A 19,880-nucleotide genomic window follows, 5' to 3' on the forward strand; every position below is an offset into this window, starting at 1 on the left:
TAGAGCGGTTTATTACTGTGTCAGTGTGAAAAGTAGGGAATTAGCTAGGGAAACTGACAGATAAATAAAGTTACATTGACATACTGACTAATACAACTCACATTGCACTTAAACGTCAGAATATTAATCTTGACAGGCCAACCTCCCTGTTAAAACTATTAAAGAGATTAAAATGAACGTTTATTGGTAGTCTGGTAAACATTGGTCAATTTGAATTGGTAGTCTGCAACCACAGACCTCAATGTTAACTTTCCTTGCACTGAACATTCCACATTCAATCCATTTAAAATAGTAGTGCAACCACACTTTTACATGTCTTTAAAATTGGAATGTATTGGAGCCAAAACTGGAAGTCATCTATAATTGACAGACAGAATGCAATTTCTGCTTTGGTTAATCCCTATTCAAAATAAAAACGGATGTGCTGATCCACCATGGGCTCTGCCGGTGAGTAATCGCTGTTCTGATGTCCAGAAGCTCTTTTCAGTCATAAGAGACGGTAGCAGCAACATTATGTACAAAATAAGTTACAAACAATGCAGAAAAAACATAAAATAGCACGGTTGGTTAAGAGTCCATAAAACGGCAGCCATCCCATCCGGCGCCATCACAAGAATCGACCATGAAGGCCTGATTCACACAGTCTCCTCTGAACATTTGATGTTGAGATGTGTCTGTTACTTGAACTCTGAAGCATTTATTTGGCCTGCAATTTATGAGGCTGGTAACTCTAATGAATTTATCCTCTGCAGCAGAGAACTCTGGGTCTTCCTTTCCTGTGGCGGTCCTCGTGAGAGCCAGTTTCATCATAGCGCTTGATGGTTTTTGCGACTACACTTGAAGAAACTTTCAAAGTTCATGACATTTTCCGTATTGACTGACCTTCATGTCTTAAAGTAATGATGGACTGTTTCTATTTGCTTATTTGAGCTGTTCTTGCCATAATATGGACTTAGCCCTATTTGGTAAAAGACAATCTTCTGTATACCCCCCCTACCTTGTCACAACACAACTGATTGGCTCAAACGCATTAAGTTCCACAAATTAACTTTGAAGAAGGCACACCTGTTAATTGAAATGCATTCCAGGTGACTACCTCATGAAGCTGGTTGAGAGAATGCCAAGAGTGTGCAAAGCTGTCAAGGCAAAGGGTGGCTATTTGAAGAATCTCAAATAAAATATATTTAGATTTTTTGAACACTACATGATTCCATGTGTTATTTCATAGTTTTGATGTCTTCACTATTATTCTACAATGTAGAAAATAGTAAAAATAAAGAAACCCTTGAAGGAGTGAGTAGGTGTTCTAAAACTTATGACCGGTAGCGTACCATACGACACGTAACATATCATACTAAAAGGAGTATTTTGGGTTTACATTGGATATACTTACAGAATAATACGAAATAATGAGATCATGTTGCAGCAGCGTGTAGTCAAAATAAAAAAATGCTTGCCAACTTGGTTAACTGCACGATTAAATGAGTCAGTTTTCAACAAATCAACTGTTTTAGACTATTGTATTTTAACCAAGCAAAATAAATAAACGTGCAATCACTACTGAGTGAATTAACTAAATCAATTTGGAACGAATGCTTCCAGATTTTTAAATGGTCTGTCGAAGTCAGTGTTGAGAACGGGATCCAGTGTAATGGTTAGAGTTCCCACCTGTGGATCAGAACATTGCAGGATCGCCTCCTGGAGGAGATGTTTTGACCATTCTTTCGTCAAAAGTTTTGACAGCCCCCTCCCGACACACACATTTATTTTAATTTATTAGGTGGCTCTCATAAGAGCCTTTGGGTTCGTGGAGTGGCAGTGAGTGTGGCGTGTGTACTGTGTGTGTCTTGCTAGAACGGAGGAGAGACCAGCTCTCAAGGCCTTGATACATTGGACATTTTTTAGGCAATGTTGCTGGCAACTGAATGGGATATGAGACACTTGAGCAATTAGCACATGGACATGAATAATAGATTTCATATGACGCATAAATTAACTTAACTAAATGTCCCCATTTATTTACTAATCGCCTATAGCTTGTTGTTGCCTGCCACATCTGTACTGGAATGTATTACCTAACAGACAAGCAACAGAGGTCTTACTGCTGCCCTGGGCATCCACTCTACCTACTGCCAGTCAAGTCAATGGCAATGCAGACAAAAGGATATCTAGATTTAGAAAACGTTTTACTTCACAATTCTAAACAAGGAAGTGTAAAGCTAGCAAGCTAGTTAAACATACAAAAGACAATCTAAAACTAAAATGTACAATCTACATGGCTGGCTAGCTAGCGAATTAGCCTGTTTGTCCCATTGACTTAGCATGGGTTGCAGTTAGCATGCTAAATCAATTACATTTGTGGCAGTTAAACATGAGAATCTGAACACAGTATGTCTGTATTAACGTATCATTACAAAATATTGTAGTGGAGCAACATATGAGAGGTGAATGGTCAACATTTCAATTCAACATGGGAGTTGTTTTTTTCTCTTGCCTCAGCACAGCCATGTTTTCCTAAATACTTTGGAATAGCAGACCAATATCTGCCCTCTGATTGGAGGATTCCTACAAATAGCCTACTAGGTGGAACTGACAAACGATGTAAATTCATTTACAGATGTACCTGTTTTTCAATGCTCACTTCTTTTTGAGGTGAAACATGAGTCCTAGAATTGGGAATAATTCATAGAATTGTGAATTCTGTGGTGTTCCAGGATTTCATGATGCAGCAGACCATGCTGAGGGTGAAGGATCCGGTGAAATCCCTGGACTTCTATACCCGGATCATGGGAATGACGTGAGTGCCAACCATATCCCCACCAATGTTATGTGTCTGGTCATTGGATCACAAGAAATACAGTACCTCTGCTCTCTCAAATAAAATGTTAACTAGATGAATTTTATGTAAAAGCCAAAGTATATTGATTTAGGACGAACAGTTATAAAAATAGAACGAGCTGGAGGCACTTATTTAGTAAACAATTACTTAATAAAGTGAGTTATTTTGGGCAAAATGCTACGATAAACTAGCTTTGGTACCTGACTGGTCCTGCACTCAGCAATGCTACATTGGTCTTGGAATGACGATGACAAGTTGGTTAAAGCATTAACCTCTACGGGATCGGTGTCCCGTATACGGGACGGTTGAGCTAACGTGCGCTAATGTGATTAGCATGACTGTTGTAAGTAACAGCAAACTTTCCAGGACATAGACATGTCTTTATATGGGCAGAAAGCTTACATTCTTGTTAATCTAACTGCACTGTCCAATTTACAGTAGCTATTACAGTGAAGAAATACCATGCTATTGTTTGAGGAGAGTGCACAACAAAACATTTATCACAGCAACTGGTTTGATACATTCACCTCTGAAGGTAAATAATGTACTTACATTCAGTAATCTTGCTCTGATTTGTCATCCTAAGGGTCCCAGAGATTAAATGTAGCATAGTTTTGTTTGACAAAATCCATTTTTATGGAGTCTCTGGCTCCACACCCACCCTGCCCGGCCATCTAGATGTGTGAAAGTTAGTGTATAAGCTAATGATCCATCATGTATTACATTACTGGGAGTGTGTAAACTTACATTTTGTATTACCATATCATTTTTGTATGTTCTCTATAGTAATGTACTTGAAAATGTATCAATTGACCAATTCGGCACGTTTGGGCAGACTTGATACAAACTTTGCACATACACTGCTTCCATCTAGTGGCCAAAATCTAAATTGCGCCTAAACTGCAATATTATATTGTGGCCTTTCTCTTGCATTTCACAGATGATGGAACAAAAAAAATTAAATGCATGTTTTTTTGTTTGTATTATCTTTTACCAGATCTAATGTGTTATATTCTCCTACATTAATTTCACATTTCCACAAACTTCAAAGTGTTTCCTTTCAAATGGTATCAAGAATATGCATATCCTTGCTTCAGGTCCTGAGCTACAGGCAGTTAGATTTGGGTATGTCATTTTAGGCAAAAATTGAAAAAAAGGGTCAGATCCTTAAGAGGTTAAACAAATGGCATAACCCTGAAACCAGCCTGAACTCTGAGCTCAACACGTATTGAGCGCAGCTGTCAGGCTGGTTCATGAGGCTACCTACTGGCACCCACGCTGACAATAAGCAAATGGTAAAACACTACAATCCTCCTGACGCATCAGTATAGAGCAGATACTTAGCAACATTTATTTTGCTCAGTCTGTCATTTTCCAATATATAGTGCTCTTTTCTCCTCAAATGCAGTCATTCAACATGGGTACCTTTTGTCTCTTCCCTCAGGTTACTGCAAAAGTTTGACTTCCCCTCCATGCGCTTCTCCCTTTACTTCCTGGGTTACGAGGACAAGAAGGAGATCCCTGGCGACGTGAAAGAAAGAACGGCCTGGACCTTCTCCAGACGAGCCACCATTGAGCTCACCCAGTAAGGCCGCTTTGGATTTTGGGCGATAGGCATTAAATCGCAAAAGCACTCCTCACTATTCACAAGAGGCTTGGGCATGATCAGAAGGTTTATGATAGGGGACTCTTACTCCAGTCCTAGAGAGGTACTACAGGATGTGCAGGGCAGGGTTTCATTTTAGCAAAGAACCACGAACCATAAAAATACCACAGGCTGATGATCGCGGTTCAGAACGAAGACAATCATAAGTTGATTCCTTGAAATGGTTTTGTTAGTGCTGGCATGGTGCGAATTACGGAGGAGCCAGGGGGGCTCAGCTCCCCTGAATGAGACGTTGGCTCCCCTAAATGCAACAAAAGTCCAACTTTGAGGGGTCTCTAAATAATGCCAATTTAACCATTTATCCTATTTGTTTAAAATGCAGTGGTAAATATGAAAATGAAATGAACACCCCCACCTCTGTTATGGTTTAAACCATTTATGTATGTGGTGGCACTGTCCATTCAGTAGTGCTGAATATTTTGCCTCAGCTGAGCTCCTTCGCATAGATTTTCCTCATTTGCTATGCATCCTTGATAAAAAATGGCCTTCATTCCAATGTATTAGATGCATCTGTTGATTTATCATTGTTTGCTTTTTTAAGTCAGCTGTTTATAGCGCTCATTGCTTTGTTTTTCAGGTGCGCGCGGGTAAAAAAATTGTTTTACTGGATTACCTGATAATTATTGACAATATTACTAGACAACTAGCCTACAGCTAGACACCAATGCGCATCCAATCCATCCAACAAGTATACGTTAATGACAGTAGGCCAATAGTTGACTCTTTCAGTTAGAAGCATTCAATTTTACAATGGCATACATTATTTTGGATTTGTGTGCCCATGAGAACTGTTTTTACGGCAAAACATAATGTATTGTTACGTAGGTATAGTTACACTTACAGTGCTTTTTCCGTGATCTCCAAGATATCTGATTCGTACAGGGTTTAAGTTCAATGTTCTAATTAAATTGCTAAATGCTTAATAATGACAAATGACACTGTCATTAATATAAGGAAAGAAATGTAGTGTTATGTCACACGATCTGTGAAGACTCCAAGCATTAACTCATTAATTATGGACAACTCATGAACGAGGGTGTAAAACATGCTTTGATTCAACTCATGTATCATATTGAATGTAGGCTACCTATTCTGCATGTTCGTGTTTAAATTTACCCACCCTTTAAACATTTTTTTTTTTTTAAAGCATAGGGAGTGTTACTTTTTCACCGTGAGCGGCAATTAGTTTACCCACTTAATTTAAAAAATACACTGGCTACCGGTAGGCCTATTTGAAGTTCACGGTAATACACATTGTAGCCTAGCGTAATAAATTGACCTTGTGTGTTTAGGGTGACCATACTGTTTTTCCCGGGACAGTTTCAGCCCCCTTTCAGGTGTCCCAACTTATCAGGCTACAAAAAATGTCAATTTGTCAGCCAGACACACATGTCTATTTTGTAACAGATGTCTATTTCCATTCATCAAATGGCGTGAGTAGACATGCAGTTTGGATGCTGGAATTATTTTGGAATGGACGAACATGCCTACTTTTTGAAGTTATTTGTTTGACAATCAGATACATGTCTTGACGGGTTGTGTTCATGCCACATTAAAATGTCATTTATTTTTGTGTTCTTACATTCCTGTAATTGATCAATAAAGTTGTATTGAATTATTTTTTCTGTGCCTCCTAGTAACTGGGGCTCTGAGAGTGATGATAGCCAGTCTTACCACAACGGCAACTCGGACCCTCGTGGCTTTGGTGAGTCTGTACTCTACACTGAAGCTCAGTAATCATCCCCCGCTTTACATAAAGTCTGCTGGAATAATCCATTATTTGTCAGTTATAATGCATTGTAAGACTTCACATTGACATGTTTGACCCACTTTTTTCTTATTGTATATCTGTAAGACATTAAACTTTAAAGGCCCATGCATGCTTATAAAAAGTTATAAAGCATTATATCTGCAAGCTTCCTTGTTACCCACCCTGCCATTTATATATGTTTTGGCTTGTTATTCATCCCAATGGATAAAGTCTTTGTTCAAGACTTGGAGAACAGCTGGGGGTATTTATGAAAGTCGTTGAATTGAGTTGATTGAATAACCGCATAAGTGACGTAAACTAGTTAGTCAGCAATGTCTTATGTTCTCTCTCACTCATCATAGGGCACATTGGAATTGCGGTGCCTGACGTCTATGCTGCCTGCAAGCTGTTTGAAGAGCAAGCAGTCACCTTTGTCAAGAAGCCCGATGATGGTAAGAGTAGCCCCACAGTACTACTCATCCTTGGCTTTTTTGTAAGCAATATCCGGGTGTGTGTGAAACATTTGCTTGGTTTCATTGAAAGATATTTATGCCAGATGCATAAACAAAAACTCTTGAGGATTGTTGTGCTAGCTAAGCTGCTGGTATTCTCAATGGTGTTAGTGTTCATAGCTTAGCATGTTGCCAAACAGGTGAGGGAATCACCATTTAAGTGTCATTTTATATTTGTCTAGAGTTCTCTGTACAGTCATACTCTGTCATGTCAGGTAGTTAAAACATCAGATTGGGCTACATGTAAACATTACTAGAACTGTCTTATTTAAATTGGCAACATGATAGATACTTTTATGTGAAATCAATGGAGGCACTTGGAGGCAGTTTTGGTCAATAACATTACCACTTCATGGCCACATTGAGGGCACGTGATTTCTTATTCAACATGTCAGAGAGGCATGTTTGTTCTACATGACATATCAAAGTTCAAAACGTTGTGCCTTGCTGAACGTGGCCCAGGTGTTACTGTTGGCGGGTATGACTAACACCTTTTTAATGTGTATCGCTTCAGTCACAGGGAAATCCATCAGCCTTGTGTTTTTATGGTTATTTATGTGTGAAACTAGGCAGAGAAAGACAATGTCATTTACTGGAGCTTACAAGAAAAGTTATTTATTGTAAATTCAATAAAGTAAATGGACAATGCAATTATTCTATAAATAACTTTTCTTAGATGCAACAATTAGTTCATTTAGGATATTTCTTCCTCTGGAAATATTTTCATTCAGCTCGTGTGCTCTTTGGATGTTTATTCTACTCTTGCTCCAATGTGTATCCTGACATAGAAATGCTCCTGATCATATTATCTCATGGTGTTGTCTTCTACACTACTCCATTCTCTTCTCTCTCTTTACCCCTCTATCGCCCTCTACTCTGCTCTTCTCTCAGGTAAAATGAAGGGGCTAGCATTTGTACAGGACCCTGATGGCTACTGGATCGAGATTCTCAGCCCCAACAACATGGTCTCCATCACCTCTTAAAGAGGCAACAAGGGTTCCTTCCCGACGGGATACAGTGCCGTGGCGTCATTTGGGATGTAGATTTTGCCAACAATTTAGGAAAACCAACCCAGTTCCACAAAGGATACTTATGGGAGTAGCAGTGACGGGGACAGAAGGACAAGGCTCACTTTTCTATTGTCATGAGAGCTCGTGGCAATGAAATGCAGCCCGGCATTGGGCAAAGGGACAATCGTAAAGAACTAGGGTTTGATTTCTCATTGAGTTTAATGGCCTAGCATAGGTTCGGCTGACATTTTGTTTGTCTTCAGCGACGCCTAACTTAACCTTCTAATGTGCAGTAAAGCTAAATGCCACTGTTCAAAGCTACAGTTACTGTTGTCTTTTTCTTTAATTTAGTGGTAGTCTTGGCAGATTGGATTTCTGCTGTGGATGCCACCACCATGCTGTCTAATGAAGATGTCATATTGTGGAGTCTACCTTTTCTGCAGACTTATACAATCAACAAACCTGTCTTTTCGGTTTTACTAGTCCTGGGCCCGGTTTCCCAAAAGCATCTTAAGGCTAAGTTAATTGTTACAACCATAGGATCCTATGGTTCTAACGATGAACTTCGCCTTAAGATGCTTTTGGGAAACCGGGCCCAGGGGCTGTATCCACAAAGAGTCTCAGAGTAGAAAAGTTGGTTGTGAGTGCTGAGAAGAGACATTTTACTCTGGAGCAAATTAGGGTTATGTGCCTTGCTCAAGGACACATTGACAGAATTTTCACCTTGACAGTTCGGTATTCGAACCAGTGACCTTTCGGTTACTGGCCCAACACTATAACCGCTAGGCTAACTGCCGCCCTATAACCACAGGCTAATAAATTATCAAATTTATTTCGATTATTTAATTAACCTACATCATGTTATTTCAAATATCCATTTGGAGTGCAATAACATGTTAAAATATGCCTAAATTGGGCAATTAACACAGGCCTAGATGCTTTTAACTTTGATTTTGTAAGATTAATAATGTATATGCAACATTATAGTCAAGTGATCCGATGCCAATTTACCAAAGCGTGTTGATATAACTAACGGGCGCAACTTTGGTTTTAGAAGTGACAGCTTTAATATTGCAGATTGTGGCTTACATCAATGTAATTGTCTGCATCATTTCCAATCCCCCATATTTCTTTGTAAATATATATATTCTCCCCTAATTGGATTAAACTAATGGACAACAACACTGAGGCTTCTACTTCCAGCTTATATATACATTTTACAGAAGTTATCTTTTGTTTGTTTTTAGTCCCATCCTTCAGCTCCACTCAACCCCTCCCATCTATCTCTGAACACCATTGCCATATTTTTTCAACTGTGCTGTTTCACAAAAGTTCTGAATCTTTCTATTCTCAGATTCTAGTACACCCTCCATATAATTAATATCATATGCCTAATAGTACTGTAGAGCTCTTTTTACTTGCACTCAATATAGCTGGGTCACCCAGTCCTGCCCCTAGGGGTCCACGGCCCTGTAGCGCCCCAACACACCCCACTCAGCTTTAGGATCTTAGTGAAACATTAATTATTGGTTTCAGGTGTGTTAGGCCAAGGCCAGAGCGACAACAGTACAGCAGACCCCCAGGGCCAGGACTGAGCAGCCCAGCAGCTAGGGATTGTCTGAATAGGTACAGTACCTCCCCTGACGTGCGCATGTTTTCAGTACAGACTCCTTTTGTCATACAGTATTCCATATAAGGCATCCAGAAAGACCTTATGGAAGTTTCACAGTATACCCTTAATCTTAAAACAAATCTAGTGATACTGTACATAACTTAACAGTTCTTCCATACATTGTGGGGGGATAAACAACCTTCCAATTAATGGCAATGCATCTATTAGCCACTATAAATGCTAGGTTACACAGTTTCTTCTGATAAGTCTCCAGTAGCAACATTTCCAAACAAAAACAGGGAGAAGGGAGAATCTGTAGACATGCTGAGATACTCTTTTCCAGCCTTCACAAGACCACAACATATGCAAATATGTCCCGTTTTGTTCTTTAGACCTCCAGCAGAATAATACAATGTCTGAGTGCATGATTGTTTAACTGGCATTAGGTACATTCTATGGATGGTCTTAAACTGCAGTAATTTATGTCGGAGATGATATGAACGTGACTGGTCATTCTAACATATCTGTATCATCATCAATAGCGTCTCCCAGGTCTTCCTCACATTTTTGTTTTACATGTTTCGTGTCATCAGGAAAAGCCTCAACACTTGATACAGTTTGGAAATCAACTTTGGAGGTTTGTCTGACTGCCTTAAAATAGCATCTGGCTTGTCCAGTGTTTGCTGGACAGAGAGAAAAGTGTTTATCTGCAAAAAATCACTTCACCTCTGTCACAGACTGGTCTTCCCTGGATGCCTGACTGCCGAGACCTCTGTCACCATCTGATCCTCCTAAAATTAGGCATGACAAAGAATTACCTTGGTGTACATTTATACATGATATAATCCAAGAATATAATCAATGGTTCAATTATTGAAATGACCATAATGCCCAGATCCCAGACTGTAGCTTTAAGCTTAAACTGCTGTCCTGTAGCTACTGTAGGTCTACCCATCAATTCAAGATGGAACTTTGTATCATTCACTGAATAAACTGCAAAATTGAGCTCCGTATACTGGTCTTCCATGACTGTCTGACCCTGTGGGGACCCCTGTCACCATCTGATCCTGCGAAGACATGATGAGCATAGTGTTGTGTACTGACTGCACTAGAGGGCTGGATGCCTGCGGGACTTGCGGGTCCCGACAGAGATCATTGCGACGCGGTCTGCATTTTTCATGCTGCAGTCGGGAGCGGGCAGTCAGACAGACGATTTTGAGATGAAAATATTTTTTGTTGTCTCACAGATTATTTTTGAAACGGTCCTCTTTCTGCTTTGTATGCGTTAGCCTACCTATTGTATTAAAAGCACTTTTTTTTGGCAGTACTCACACACAGAATTCGCTGCTTCAACTGCAGTACCTCTCCTAGTTGGGCGTGAGAGTTCAAGTGTGAATAGTATGTGTGGTCTCATTGAAATAGAGTAGGCTGTCTACATGGGCGGAGAATCACGTGGCAGTTGAATATGAAATTATCTTAAATATGATTAGACTGTAGTTTACTACAGTGTATAAATAAATATTGATAATGAAAAAAAGTGGCGGGCGCTCAACCAAAGTGCAATCAAATTTTTTTGTCATGATTGAAAAGGAAAAGGTACAACGCGCACATAGGTTAGGCTACTATGGTGAGCGAGTATTGCGCCTTTCCATTTTCAATAAGTATGGATTACCCATTTATTTGTCTCTGCCTGCAAATCGTCCACCTAAAAGGTAGGCTTTATCCTATAGGACTATGCAAAACGTAGCAAGTGTCGCTGTCATCATTCTCGCTGCTTCCAGTTCAGTAGCAACACCTACGAGAACAGGTGCGCGTTCTCAATTAAATAGAGTAGGCTATAGACTATGTATACACACCTATATTTCTCCGTCTGAAAATTTTCCCACTCCTAAAAGGTAGGCTATAAAAAATAACTCGAGAGAAAGTGCAAGTCTCCAACTATGTCTAACATATTGGCTGACATAGCCCAGTAATACAATGTAAGGACCATGTGAGACTATGGTAATTTAACCTATCTCTGAAGTTATTTTTGCGGATTTGATATTGCCGATAGGGAGCAAAATTGCTGGGACCATGGCTGGCAAGTGAGTTGCGTCACATACGCCTAAAATAACATTGCGAGACTGCGGTTGGGTTTGGACCAGTTCTTGCGACAGCGGGTGCAGGCGGGAGCGGGATGAAGAAATCTGTCTCGCACAACCTCTACTGTGCATCATGACAGTGAAGCCTGTGACGTTAGAGCGGTTTATTACTGTGTCAGTGTGAAAAGTAGGGAATTAGCTAGGGAAACTGACAGATAAATAAAGTTACATTGACATACTGACTAATACAACTCACATTGCACTTAAACGTCAGAATATTAATCTTGACAGGCCAACCTCCCTGTTAAAACTATTAAAGAGATTAAAATGAACTTTTATTGGTAGTCTGGTAAACATTGGTCAATTTGAATTGGTAGTCTGCAACCACAGACCTCAATGTTAACTTTCCTTGCACTGAACATTCCACATTCAATCCATTTAAAATAGTAGTGCAACCACACTTTTACATGTCTTTAAAATTGGAATGTATTGGAGCCAAAACTGGAAGCCATCTATAATTGACAGACAGAATGCAATTTCTGCTTTGGTTAATCCCTATTCAAAATAAAAACGGATGTGCTGATCCACCATGGGCTCTGCCGCATCAGCCATACTGTCAATCTATCATTAATACGTCCACTCCTATTTATAGAGTTTCTCGTGATCTTGACAAAACAACGTTTATGTCGTGATCACAATAAATTGTTTTCGTGATCTCGACAAAACTAAGGAATTTTTATTTATTTATTCCTTCTCTGGACTTCCGTAAGTTGGTGATCGATTTGTAGTTATGATTTTGTGTAATAACTAGCTGGCTAAATAATCTTGAAAATAACGTTTATTTTAGCTATCTTGTCAGTTTGCCTTGTGATTTGCTAACTTGGTTAGCCCACAATCAATGTAATTGAGGATAGCTAGCTAGCTAGCAAACGTTAGCTAGTAGCCTGCTTCAAATTTGCATTAGCTAAATATCGTTAGCGTTCAGTCACTTACCTGGCTAGGTAAACACCATTAATATCTCACTATCTTGCTAGGTCGTTAATATTAACTACAATTGGGCTGAGTGTAGTTAAATACATTGGTCATTGTATCTACATTGCCTGACAGCAAAGTTGTTTGACACAAATCAGATGAACACTTGGTCACAAATGATGTGGTGGGGGGCTTTTTTTGTCTTCAAATGGGTATAGAGTAGGCTACAACCTTTTCGAATCAATTATGGACCTACACTAGAAGAATGCGCTCTTGTTACTGTGGGAAATTATTCTCTTATTTTAGATGTGCTGTTAGCTTAATAAGAAAGCATTCATTATTAAACATAATAGGTTTGTACTGTACTGATATAAATTGGTCAACATAACAAGCTGTGATTAATGAGAGGAACTGTTAGGGCAGGGGTGTCAAACGTCCGGCCCACGGGCCGGATCAGGCCCGCAAACGGGTTTAATCCGGCCCGCGAGATGATTTTGTAAAGTATAAAAATGCGCTGCAATTTTTCAATAAAATAAACTGCTGTTCCAATTGCGTCCACTGGATGGCGCAATAGCAATTGTGTTAAGCAAGCAAACTGTTTATACCGGGGCAGAGCAAGTAGGTCAAGTCTGTGTTTACTCACAGCCGAGACATCAGTGACGCTGCAGTGAAAGCTAGCTACCTCATTGCTAATGAAATCGCAGTGGCTTCAAAACCATTTAGTGAGGGTGAATTTGTAAAAACATGCATGATGAAGGCAGCGGAGATTGTGTGCCCTGAAAAGCGTCAGGCTTTTGTAAATATCAGCCTGACAAGAAACACAGTTGCAGACAGGATTTCCGATCTTTCAGTGGATTTGGACAGCCAGTTGAAGCAAAAAGTAAAGTCATTTATTGCGTTTTCGGTTGCAATTGATGAAAGCACGGACATTACAGATGTTGCACAACTGGCCATTTTCATCCGCGGAGTTGATGACACATTGACCGTCACCGAGGAGTTCGTGGAGTTGGTGCCGATGACAGATACAACGACAGCAGCTGATATTTTTACCGCACTCGTCGGCGCGCTGGACAGGGTCGGAGTGGACTGGTCCCGCGCTGTCAGCCTGGCTACAGATGGTGCGCCCTCAATGATCGGGAAAAAAGCAGGCGTTGTGACAAAGTTCAGAGAGAAAGGGCAATCTGCAAATGGAGGACGTGATTTTTTGACTTTTCACTGTATTTTGCACCAGGAGGCTTTGTGTTGCAAGTCATTAAAGATGGATAACGTCATGAAGGTGGTCATCCAAACTGTTAATTTCATCCGATCCAGAAGCCTGAATCACCGTCAGTTTGACAGCCTTCTCAGAGAGAAAGACCACATCTATGGCCTGCCATACCACACTGAGGTAAGATGGTTAAGCCGAGGTGCTGAGGCGTTTCTTTGATTTACGAGAAGAAATTGAACAGTTCATGGAAGAAAAGGGCAAACCAGTGTTAGAATTCCATTCCGCAGAATGGATGCAGGACCTTGCATTTATGGTGGATGTTACAGAGCACCTGAATAACTTGATCAAACAGCTGCAAGGGCGCAACAAAGTTGTCACGCAGTATTATGACAGCATACGTTCTTTCAAGTTGAAGCTGTCATTGTGGGAGACGCAACTTGCCGGTGGTGATGCAGCTCACTTCCCCTGTTTGAAAAATGTGTGCGCGACCCAACATGTGGCAGACATGAAGCGGTTCAAAGATAAAATAATGGGACTGTTACGGGAGTTTGAGCAACGCTTTCAGATTTTTGGTGAACTGGAGAAAGACTTCAACGTTTTTTGCTCGCCATTCACCGTGAATCCCTTTGATCTGCCCGTCAGCATCCAACTTGAAATAGACTTGCAGTGTGACTCGGATTTGAAGGGAAAATTTGCCGCAGCTGGCTTGGACACATTTAATCAGAATCTCTTGCCAGGTTACCCCAACTTGACAGCCCTCGCTGCAAAACTGTTGTGCATGTTTGGAACCACATATCTTTGTGAGCAAGTTTTCTCTGTAATGAGCATAAATAAAACAAAGCTGTGCTCAAGGCTCACGCACAAGCACTTGAATCACATCCTGAAGTTGGCTGCCACTCAGGATGTGACGCCTGATATTGATGCGCTGGTGAAAGCTAAAAGATGCCAGGTATCAGGAGTCAAATAAACTATGCAACCCCACTTAAAGTGCTACATGAGACACCCTGATATAGTTCTGTGATCTGTGATATACTTCTGTGAATCACTGAGGCATTGTGTGTTTGTGTGTTCTTTGTCCTCAGAACTTTCAAATAACTTGAGGTGTTTTATGATTAATAGTGATGTTGTGCTTTTGGACACACTGTCCTCAGGCTCCAGCTTTATGTTTATATGTTTTTATGTTGATGTGCTATTGTTTTTAATTGATTTTATTTTATTTGTATATTTAACCTATTCTTGACTCTGTGGTTCTTGCACTTGTTTGGGGAACAGGATTTCATTCTTTTTATCTACATTTCTGCCTGAGAAATGACCCCCTGATATAGTTCTGTGATCTGTGAAACAGTTCTGTTAATCACTGAGGCATTGTGTGTTTGTGTTCTTTTTCTTTAGAATTTTCAAATAAACTTGACGTGTTTTATGATTAATAGTGATGTTGTGCTTGTACTATTTTGGACACACTGTCCTCAGGCTCCAGCTTTATGTTGTATGTTGATCGTATTAAAACAAAGAAAACAATCTGAAGTTGTTGTTTTTAAGTTATATATACCATGATTTTTCCGGTCCGGCCCACTTGGGAATAGATTTTCCTCCATGTGGCCCCTGAGCTAAAATGAGTTTGACACCCCTGTGTTAGGGAGTAGGGTGAGATAAGGCTTGTGACTCACTTACACAAACACAGCCTCTTTGTTAGACCACTCAAGGACATGTGTACTGCAAAAGTGCTGACTCTCTGGACAAGTTGCAAAATAACTAATGCCTGGCAACAGTGAAGCGCCAAGGGGCTGGGACCAGCCTATGTGCCAACGATAGGCTGAGTAAGTCTAAACCACGCTCAGTCTCTACTCTGATAGGCCAGCAGGGAGCGGGAACTATCTCTGTCAGAGTATTTAAAGAAGAACTTATAACAATGGACCAGTTCTCTGACTGCCCTATGTGGTTTTTCAGTGGACCCGTATATAGGAACATCATATTTACCATTGAAGTGTCTTGCATTAATTAAAATACTAGTCTATTTTAGAAGACGTGTATTGACCTCTTTTTGTTCCTATACCAGATTTGAATTGACGCAACTTAACATTACATTATTTTATGTTGGGACACTATGTACTTCTACTAGTAACCATTTCACTGTCTGTTTAATTTGTCACCAGGGATGTTAGCCTTTCTTTGTGAAATGTTTAGTATAAATTGAAACAGCTATGCAACTAATAAGAAAAAGGATTGCTTCCTTTTCTAGCCTACTATTAAATACACTATTTTTCCACAGGTTTCCATTTCATGACAGGCCAAGGCTATAGCAGTGGGTAGAAAATGTCAGGTGGATGGATTGGGAACCCACCCGACACTCAACTCTGTGCCCATCACTTTGAAAATGAGTGTTTTCGGCGTGATGACATGGGAAGAGTCATCCTCACCCGGATTGCTGTGCCCACTATTTTCTCCTTTTCCAGTTCATCAACAAAAGCGGTCACAAGGCCCCAGGGAAAAACAAAGGAGTAAGGTAAGTACAGAGGTAAGTGGCAATGTTTATCATGCTGCATATGATCACACATACTGTGCTGAGGTTGAGGATCTTGATGAGGTAGAGGGAGTTGATAATGATGATGCAGACATTGATCACAGCGATATCACTGTGATGCTGGATATGCATGATGATACTACTTTTGTCAGATGTAGGCCTACATCACAATTATATAGCTGTGATGGTAGATGTATGTGAGGAAAGTGTGGCGTCAGACTCTATCGATCATAGTTATGCCGTTCCGGACACAACTTGTGTTCCTGAACACAACTACACTGTGATGGATGGAATCTCCCAGAACACTCAAGCGTAACCTGAGGTCAGTAGGAGACAAACTGGAAACATGTCGAAATAAGTTAAAATTGGAGAAGGAAAAAACTAAATATCCACTGTGTGTCGAATGTGCGCCAATGACGGCATCCTGCATTTGTTCCATTAATCTCTTAACCGCATCTATGTTGTTAACTAACATAGTAGACAAAGACAAACAGCCCACTCATGGCCTGTACCTTGACGTGGTGAGTGGGCTTCAAACAAGACAGGCCGTTCATTTATCATTTCTTTAAAATGTTCAGATAACCACCTGTGTGTGTGCCCTTTCCCTCTCCCTTCTGCAGGACCACCTACTGTGTGGATCCAGGTGTGACTGTCACAGCTGCAACATAACTATTCAACATGACAGAGTGAGTAGTTATTGGACATTGAGTGTGACTTGAACTATGAATACTGCTCCAGTGTTAATGTTATTGTGTGGCACTGGGTGTGCTGTGTTTTGGTAGCTTTCGTTATATTCAGGTGACCTGACTAGGACGCAGTGTGGCAGCTCTACCCACCTGGTGGCCTGTAATTGGCTGGTATCTTATCTGCAAGAAGAATGGAGGCAACAGACACAATGGCATGACGCCACCCAGGAGGAAGCCCTGCAAAGAGGGAAGATTTTTATTGGCGTGTAGTTATTGGAGTGTCATTTACAGTTTGTTTTTATGTTCACATGCCACTTACCTGAGGTCCTCCTGTGTGTTCCAGTCTCCTGACGCCCGACACCACTGCTGCATCTTCAGCACAGACAACCCTTCACACTCCTCTAGCTTCTCACGTAAACAGGGATGGACTTTTCAAATTCCTTCATTAGAGTGTGACAGCTAACGTTGTTAATCACATGCCATTTATCCTACTTCCACTTGTGTGTTCCAGGTTGCCTGTTGCCGGAGCTCCAGAGACTTTGCCTAGCTGACTAAAGTGGAGCTGCAGGCCGCTGATGTCACCAGGCAAAGTTCCCACAGTTTTGCTGAGCAGAGAGGATCCGAGACGGACAAACTTGGCAGAAAATCAATGGGACAGTAGTACAGCATATTGGTTAAATGCAAAGATTCTCTTTTTTATATTTTACTCTCTACATGTGGTTATGTGTTGTCTGACTAGTACACCCTACTGTCTTTTGAGTTGGCTTTAGTTCTGCATTGAACACATCTTTAGCATTGAATTTAGTTTTTCACTAAATACATACAGTAAATTGAATGTTCTGTGTTCTAGTGTCCCTGTGTGTCTGCTCCTACTGTAACTATGAGGTCGCTGAGCTGTTGGTGAGAAACAGGGCATCGGTCAACGTAGCTGACCTGTGGAATATGTATAACGATAAAATGTTAATGACTCATCCATCTGTCTGTGTGTATCCCCACCAATAATAACTGTGACGGTAACATGTCTTTGGACATGGTGAATGAGGGAGACTCGGGCATCCAGGACCTGCTGGAAGGAGATGCTGCCCTCCTGGAGCACGGGGCTGACGACAACACTCAGCTCAAAGGGGGCTCATCTCCCTGCACAACACAGCCTCATATGAGGTGAGTCACTACAAAGATTATATCAGGCCTTTTGAAGACGTTTTACATGCTGTACAGTTTGCCATAAGGTTTTTACATAGACATACAGTGAGGGGAAAAAAGTATAATTGTAATGGTAGGTTTATATGAACAGTGAGAGACAGAATAACAACAAAATAATCCAGAAAAACGCATGTCAAAAATGTTATAGATTGATTTGCATTTTAATGAGGGAAATAAGTATTTGACCCCTCTGCAAAACATGACTTAGTACTTGGTGGCAAAACCCTTGTTGGCAATCACAGAGGTCAGACGTTTCTTGTAGTTGGCCACCAGGTTTGCACACATCTCAGGAGGGATTTTGTCCCACTCCTCTTTGCAGATCTTCTCCAAGTCATTAAGGTTTCGAGGCTGACGTTTGGCAACTCGAACCTTCAGCTCCCTCCACAGATTTTCTATGGGATTAAGGTCTGGAGACTGGCTAGGCCACTCCAGGACCTTAATGTGCTTCTTCTTGAGCCACTCCTTTGTTGCCTTGGCCGTGTGTTTTGGGTCATTGTCATGCTGGAATACCCATCCACGACCCATTTTCAATGCCCTGGCTGAGGGAAGGAGGTTCTCACCCAAGATTTGACGGTACATGGCCCGTCCATCGTCCCTTTTGATGTGGTGAAAATGTCCTGTCCCCTTAGCAGAAAAACACCCCCAAAGCATAATGTTTCCACCTCCATGTTTGACGGTGGGGATGGTGTTCTTGTGGTCATAGGCAGCATTCCTCCTCCTCCAAACACGGGGAGTTGAGTTGATGCCAAAGAGCTAGATTTTGGTCTCATCTGACCACAACACTTTCACCCAGTTCTCCTCTGAATCATTCAGATATTCATTGGCAAACTTCAGACGGGCCTGCCGGTGGAGGGCTGGCAGGCCATCCAAAATAGACAAAGCAAGGACATCTGTAAACAATGTGCTTATCACATTTGTTCAGGGTTTGGGAGGGCACTGGGTAAGGTCTGCATGCTTCCCAGCCGAAACAGTTCGGAACAGTTTTGCATATATTATGACTACATTTTGTGATGTTTTTGGCTGTTTGGGCACATCCAAAAAATTACTGAGGAAAGTCTACGCCACCTCGTCGCCGATTGGTCAACAGTAGGGATTCTTTAATGAAGTGCCTGTTGTCATTCAACGAGAGACGACTCATCCTCATGCACATATTTTCACTTGAGAAATAATGCACCAAACAGTCAGATGCAAAATTCCGCGATGACTAAGATCTCCTCTGCAAAAATGTTGTGTGGGTGTCCTATGCTGAGGCAGTGAAGAAAGTAGAGGAAGATGGGTCAAGGGGGAAGGATCCTGAGAGGATTTGTGTGAGTAGTAGATCTGTGCCAGCACAGAGGGATAGGCCAACAAGTGATACACTACAGTTGAAGTCGGAAGTTTACATACACCCTAGACAAATACATTTAAACTCAGTTTTTCAAAATTCCTGACATGTAATCCTAGTAAAAAGTCCCTGTCTTAGGTCAGTTAGGAGTATTTGGTAGCATTACCTTTAAATTGTTTAACTTGGATCAAACGTTTCGGGTTTTGAAGCTAAGCAGGGTTGGTCCTGGTCGGTCCCTGGATGGGAGACCAAGGCTGCAGTCCAAACATGTTAATTTTACCCCTTCAGCCCTCGCGCTAGCCATTTTCCCTCAGGGAATCTCAGTCGAAACTGGATGCAGTTTGATTGCCATCTTAAGTGGAGGTCCAATTCACAAACGTTGTCCCCTCGATTTAGCTTGAGGGAAGAACTTGTATCACTTGTGGGGTTGAAAGTGAGGGGCCTATAAAACATAGCTAGCTTCATAAACATATTTTTGGGAATTCTGAAATGTATTG

General features: G+C 41.0%; 2 protein-coding genes across 5 annotated transcripts in view; both read left to right on the forward strand.

Moving 5' to 3' along the window:
• Nucleotides 1–2,717: 2,717 nt before the first annotated feature.
• Nucleotides 2,718–8,100, forward strand: LOC311145599 (lactoylglutathione lyase-like). The gene is made up of 5 exons (XM_084181884.1): nucleotides 2,718–2,797; nucleotides 4,284–4,424; nucleotides 6,143–6,210; nucleotides 6,618–6,707; nucleotides 7,659–8,100. Exons 1-5 carry the CDS (start codon nucleotides 2,721–2,723, stop codon nucleotides 7,748–7,750), a joined length of 468 nt encoding a protein of 155 aa, XP_084038010.1. The 5' UTR covers nucleotides 2,718–2,720; the 3' UTR covers nucleotides 7,751–8,100.
• A 2,595-nt stretch (nucleotides 8,101–10,695) lies between these two features.
• LOC311145935 (BTB/POZ domain-containing protein 9-like) overlaps nucleotides 10,696–19,880 on the forward strand; it is a 33,836-nt gene continuing 24,651 nt past the window's right edge. For 2 of the 4 annotated variants that reach the window (XM_084182333.1, XM_084182336.1), the window contains exons 1-2: nucleotides 10,696–11,101; nucleotides 15,919–18,017. In XM_084182333.1, the coding sequence (XP_084038459.1) occupies nucleotides 17,875–18,017 (143 nt within the window). In that variant the 5' untranslated portion in view covers nucleotides 10,696–11,101; nucleotides 15,919–17,874. Of the gene's footprint in view, nucleotides 11,102–15,237; nucleotides 18,018–19,880 lie in introns of those variants that run through there. The other 2 variants (XM_084182335.1, XM_084182334.1) reach the window with 2 other exon arrangements.

Source organism: Coregonus lavaretus (assembly GCF_964263955.1).
Source record: "Coregonus lavaretus genome assembly, chromosome: 18".
NCBI classification, from domain to species: domain Eukaryota; kingdom Metazoa; phylum Chordata; class Actinopteri; order Salmoniformes; family Salmonidae; genus Coregonus; species Coregonus lavaretus.

What these genes read in the sequence shown, in the direction of transcription:
- LOC311145599 (XM_084181884.1), top strand. Translation starts at nt 2,721, where the DNA reads ATGATGCAGCAGACCATGCTGAGGGTGAAGGATCCGGTGAAATCCCTG. An exon ending in ACCCGGATCATGGGAATGAC is followed by an intron (nt 2,798 to 4,283) that starts GTGAGTGCCAAC and finishes CTCTTCCCTCAG; the next exon opens with GTTACTGCAAAAGTTTGACT. An exon ending in GCCACCATTGAGCTCACCCA is followed by an intron (nt 4,425 to 6,142) that starts GTAAGGCCGCTT and finishes TGTGCCTCCTAG; the next exon opens with TAACTGGGGCTCTGAGAGTG.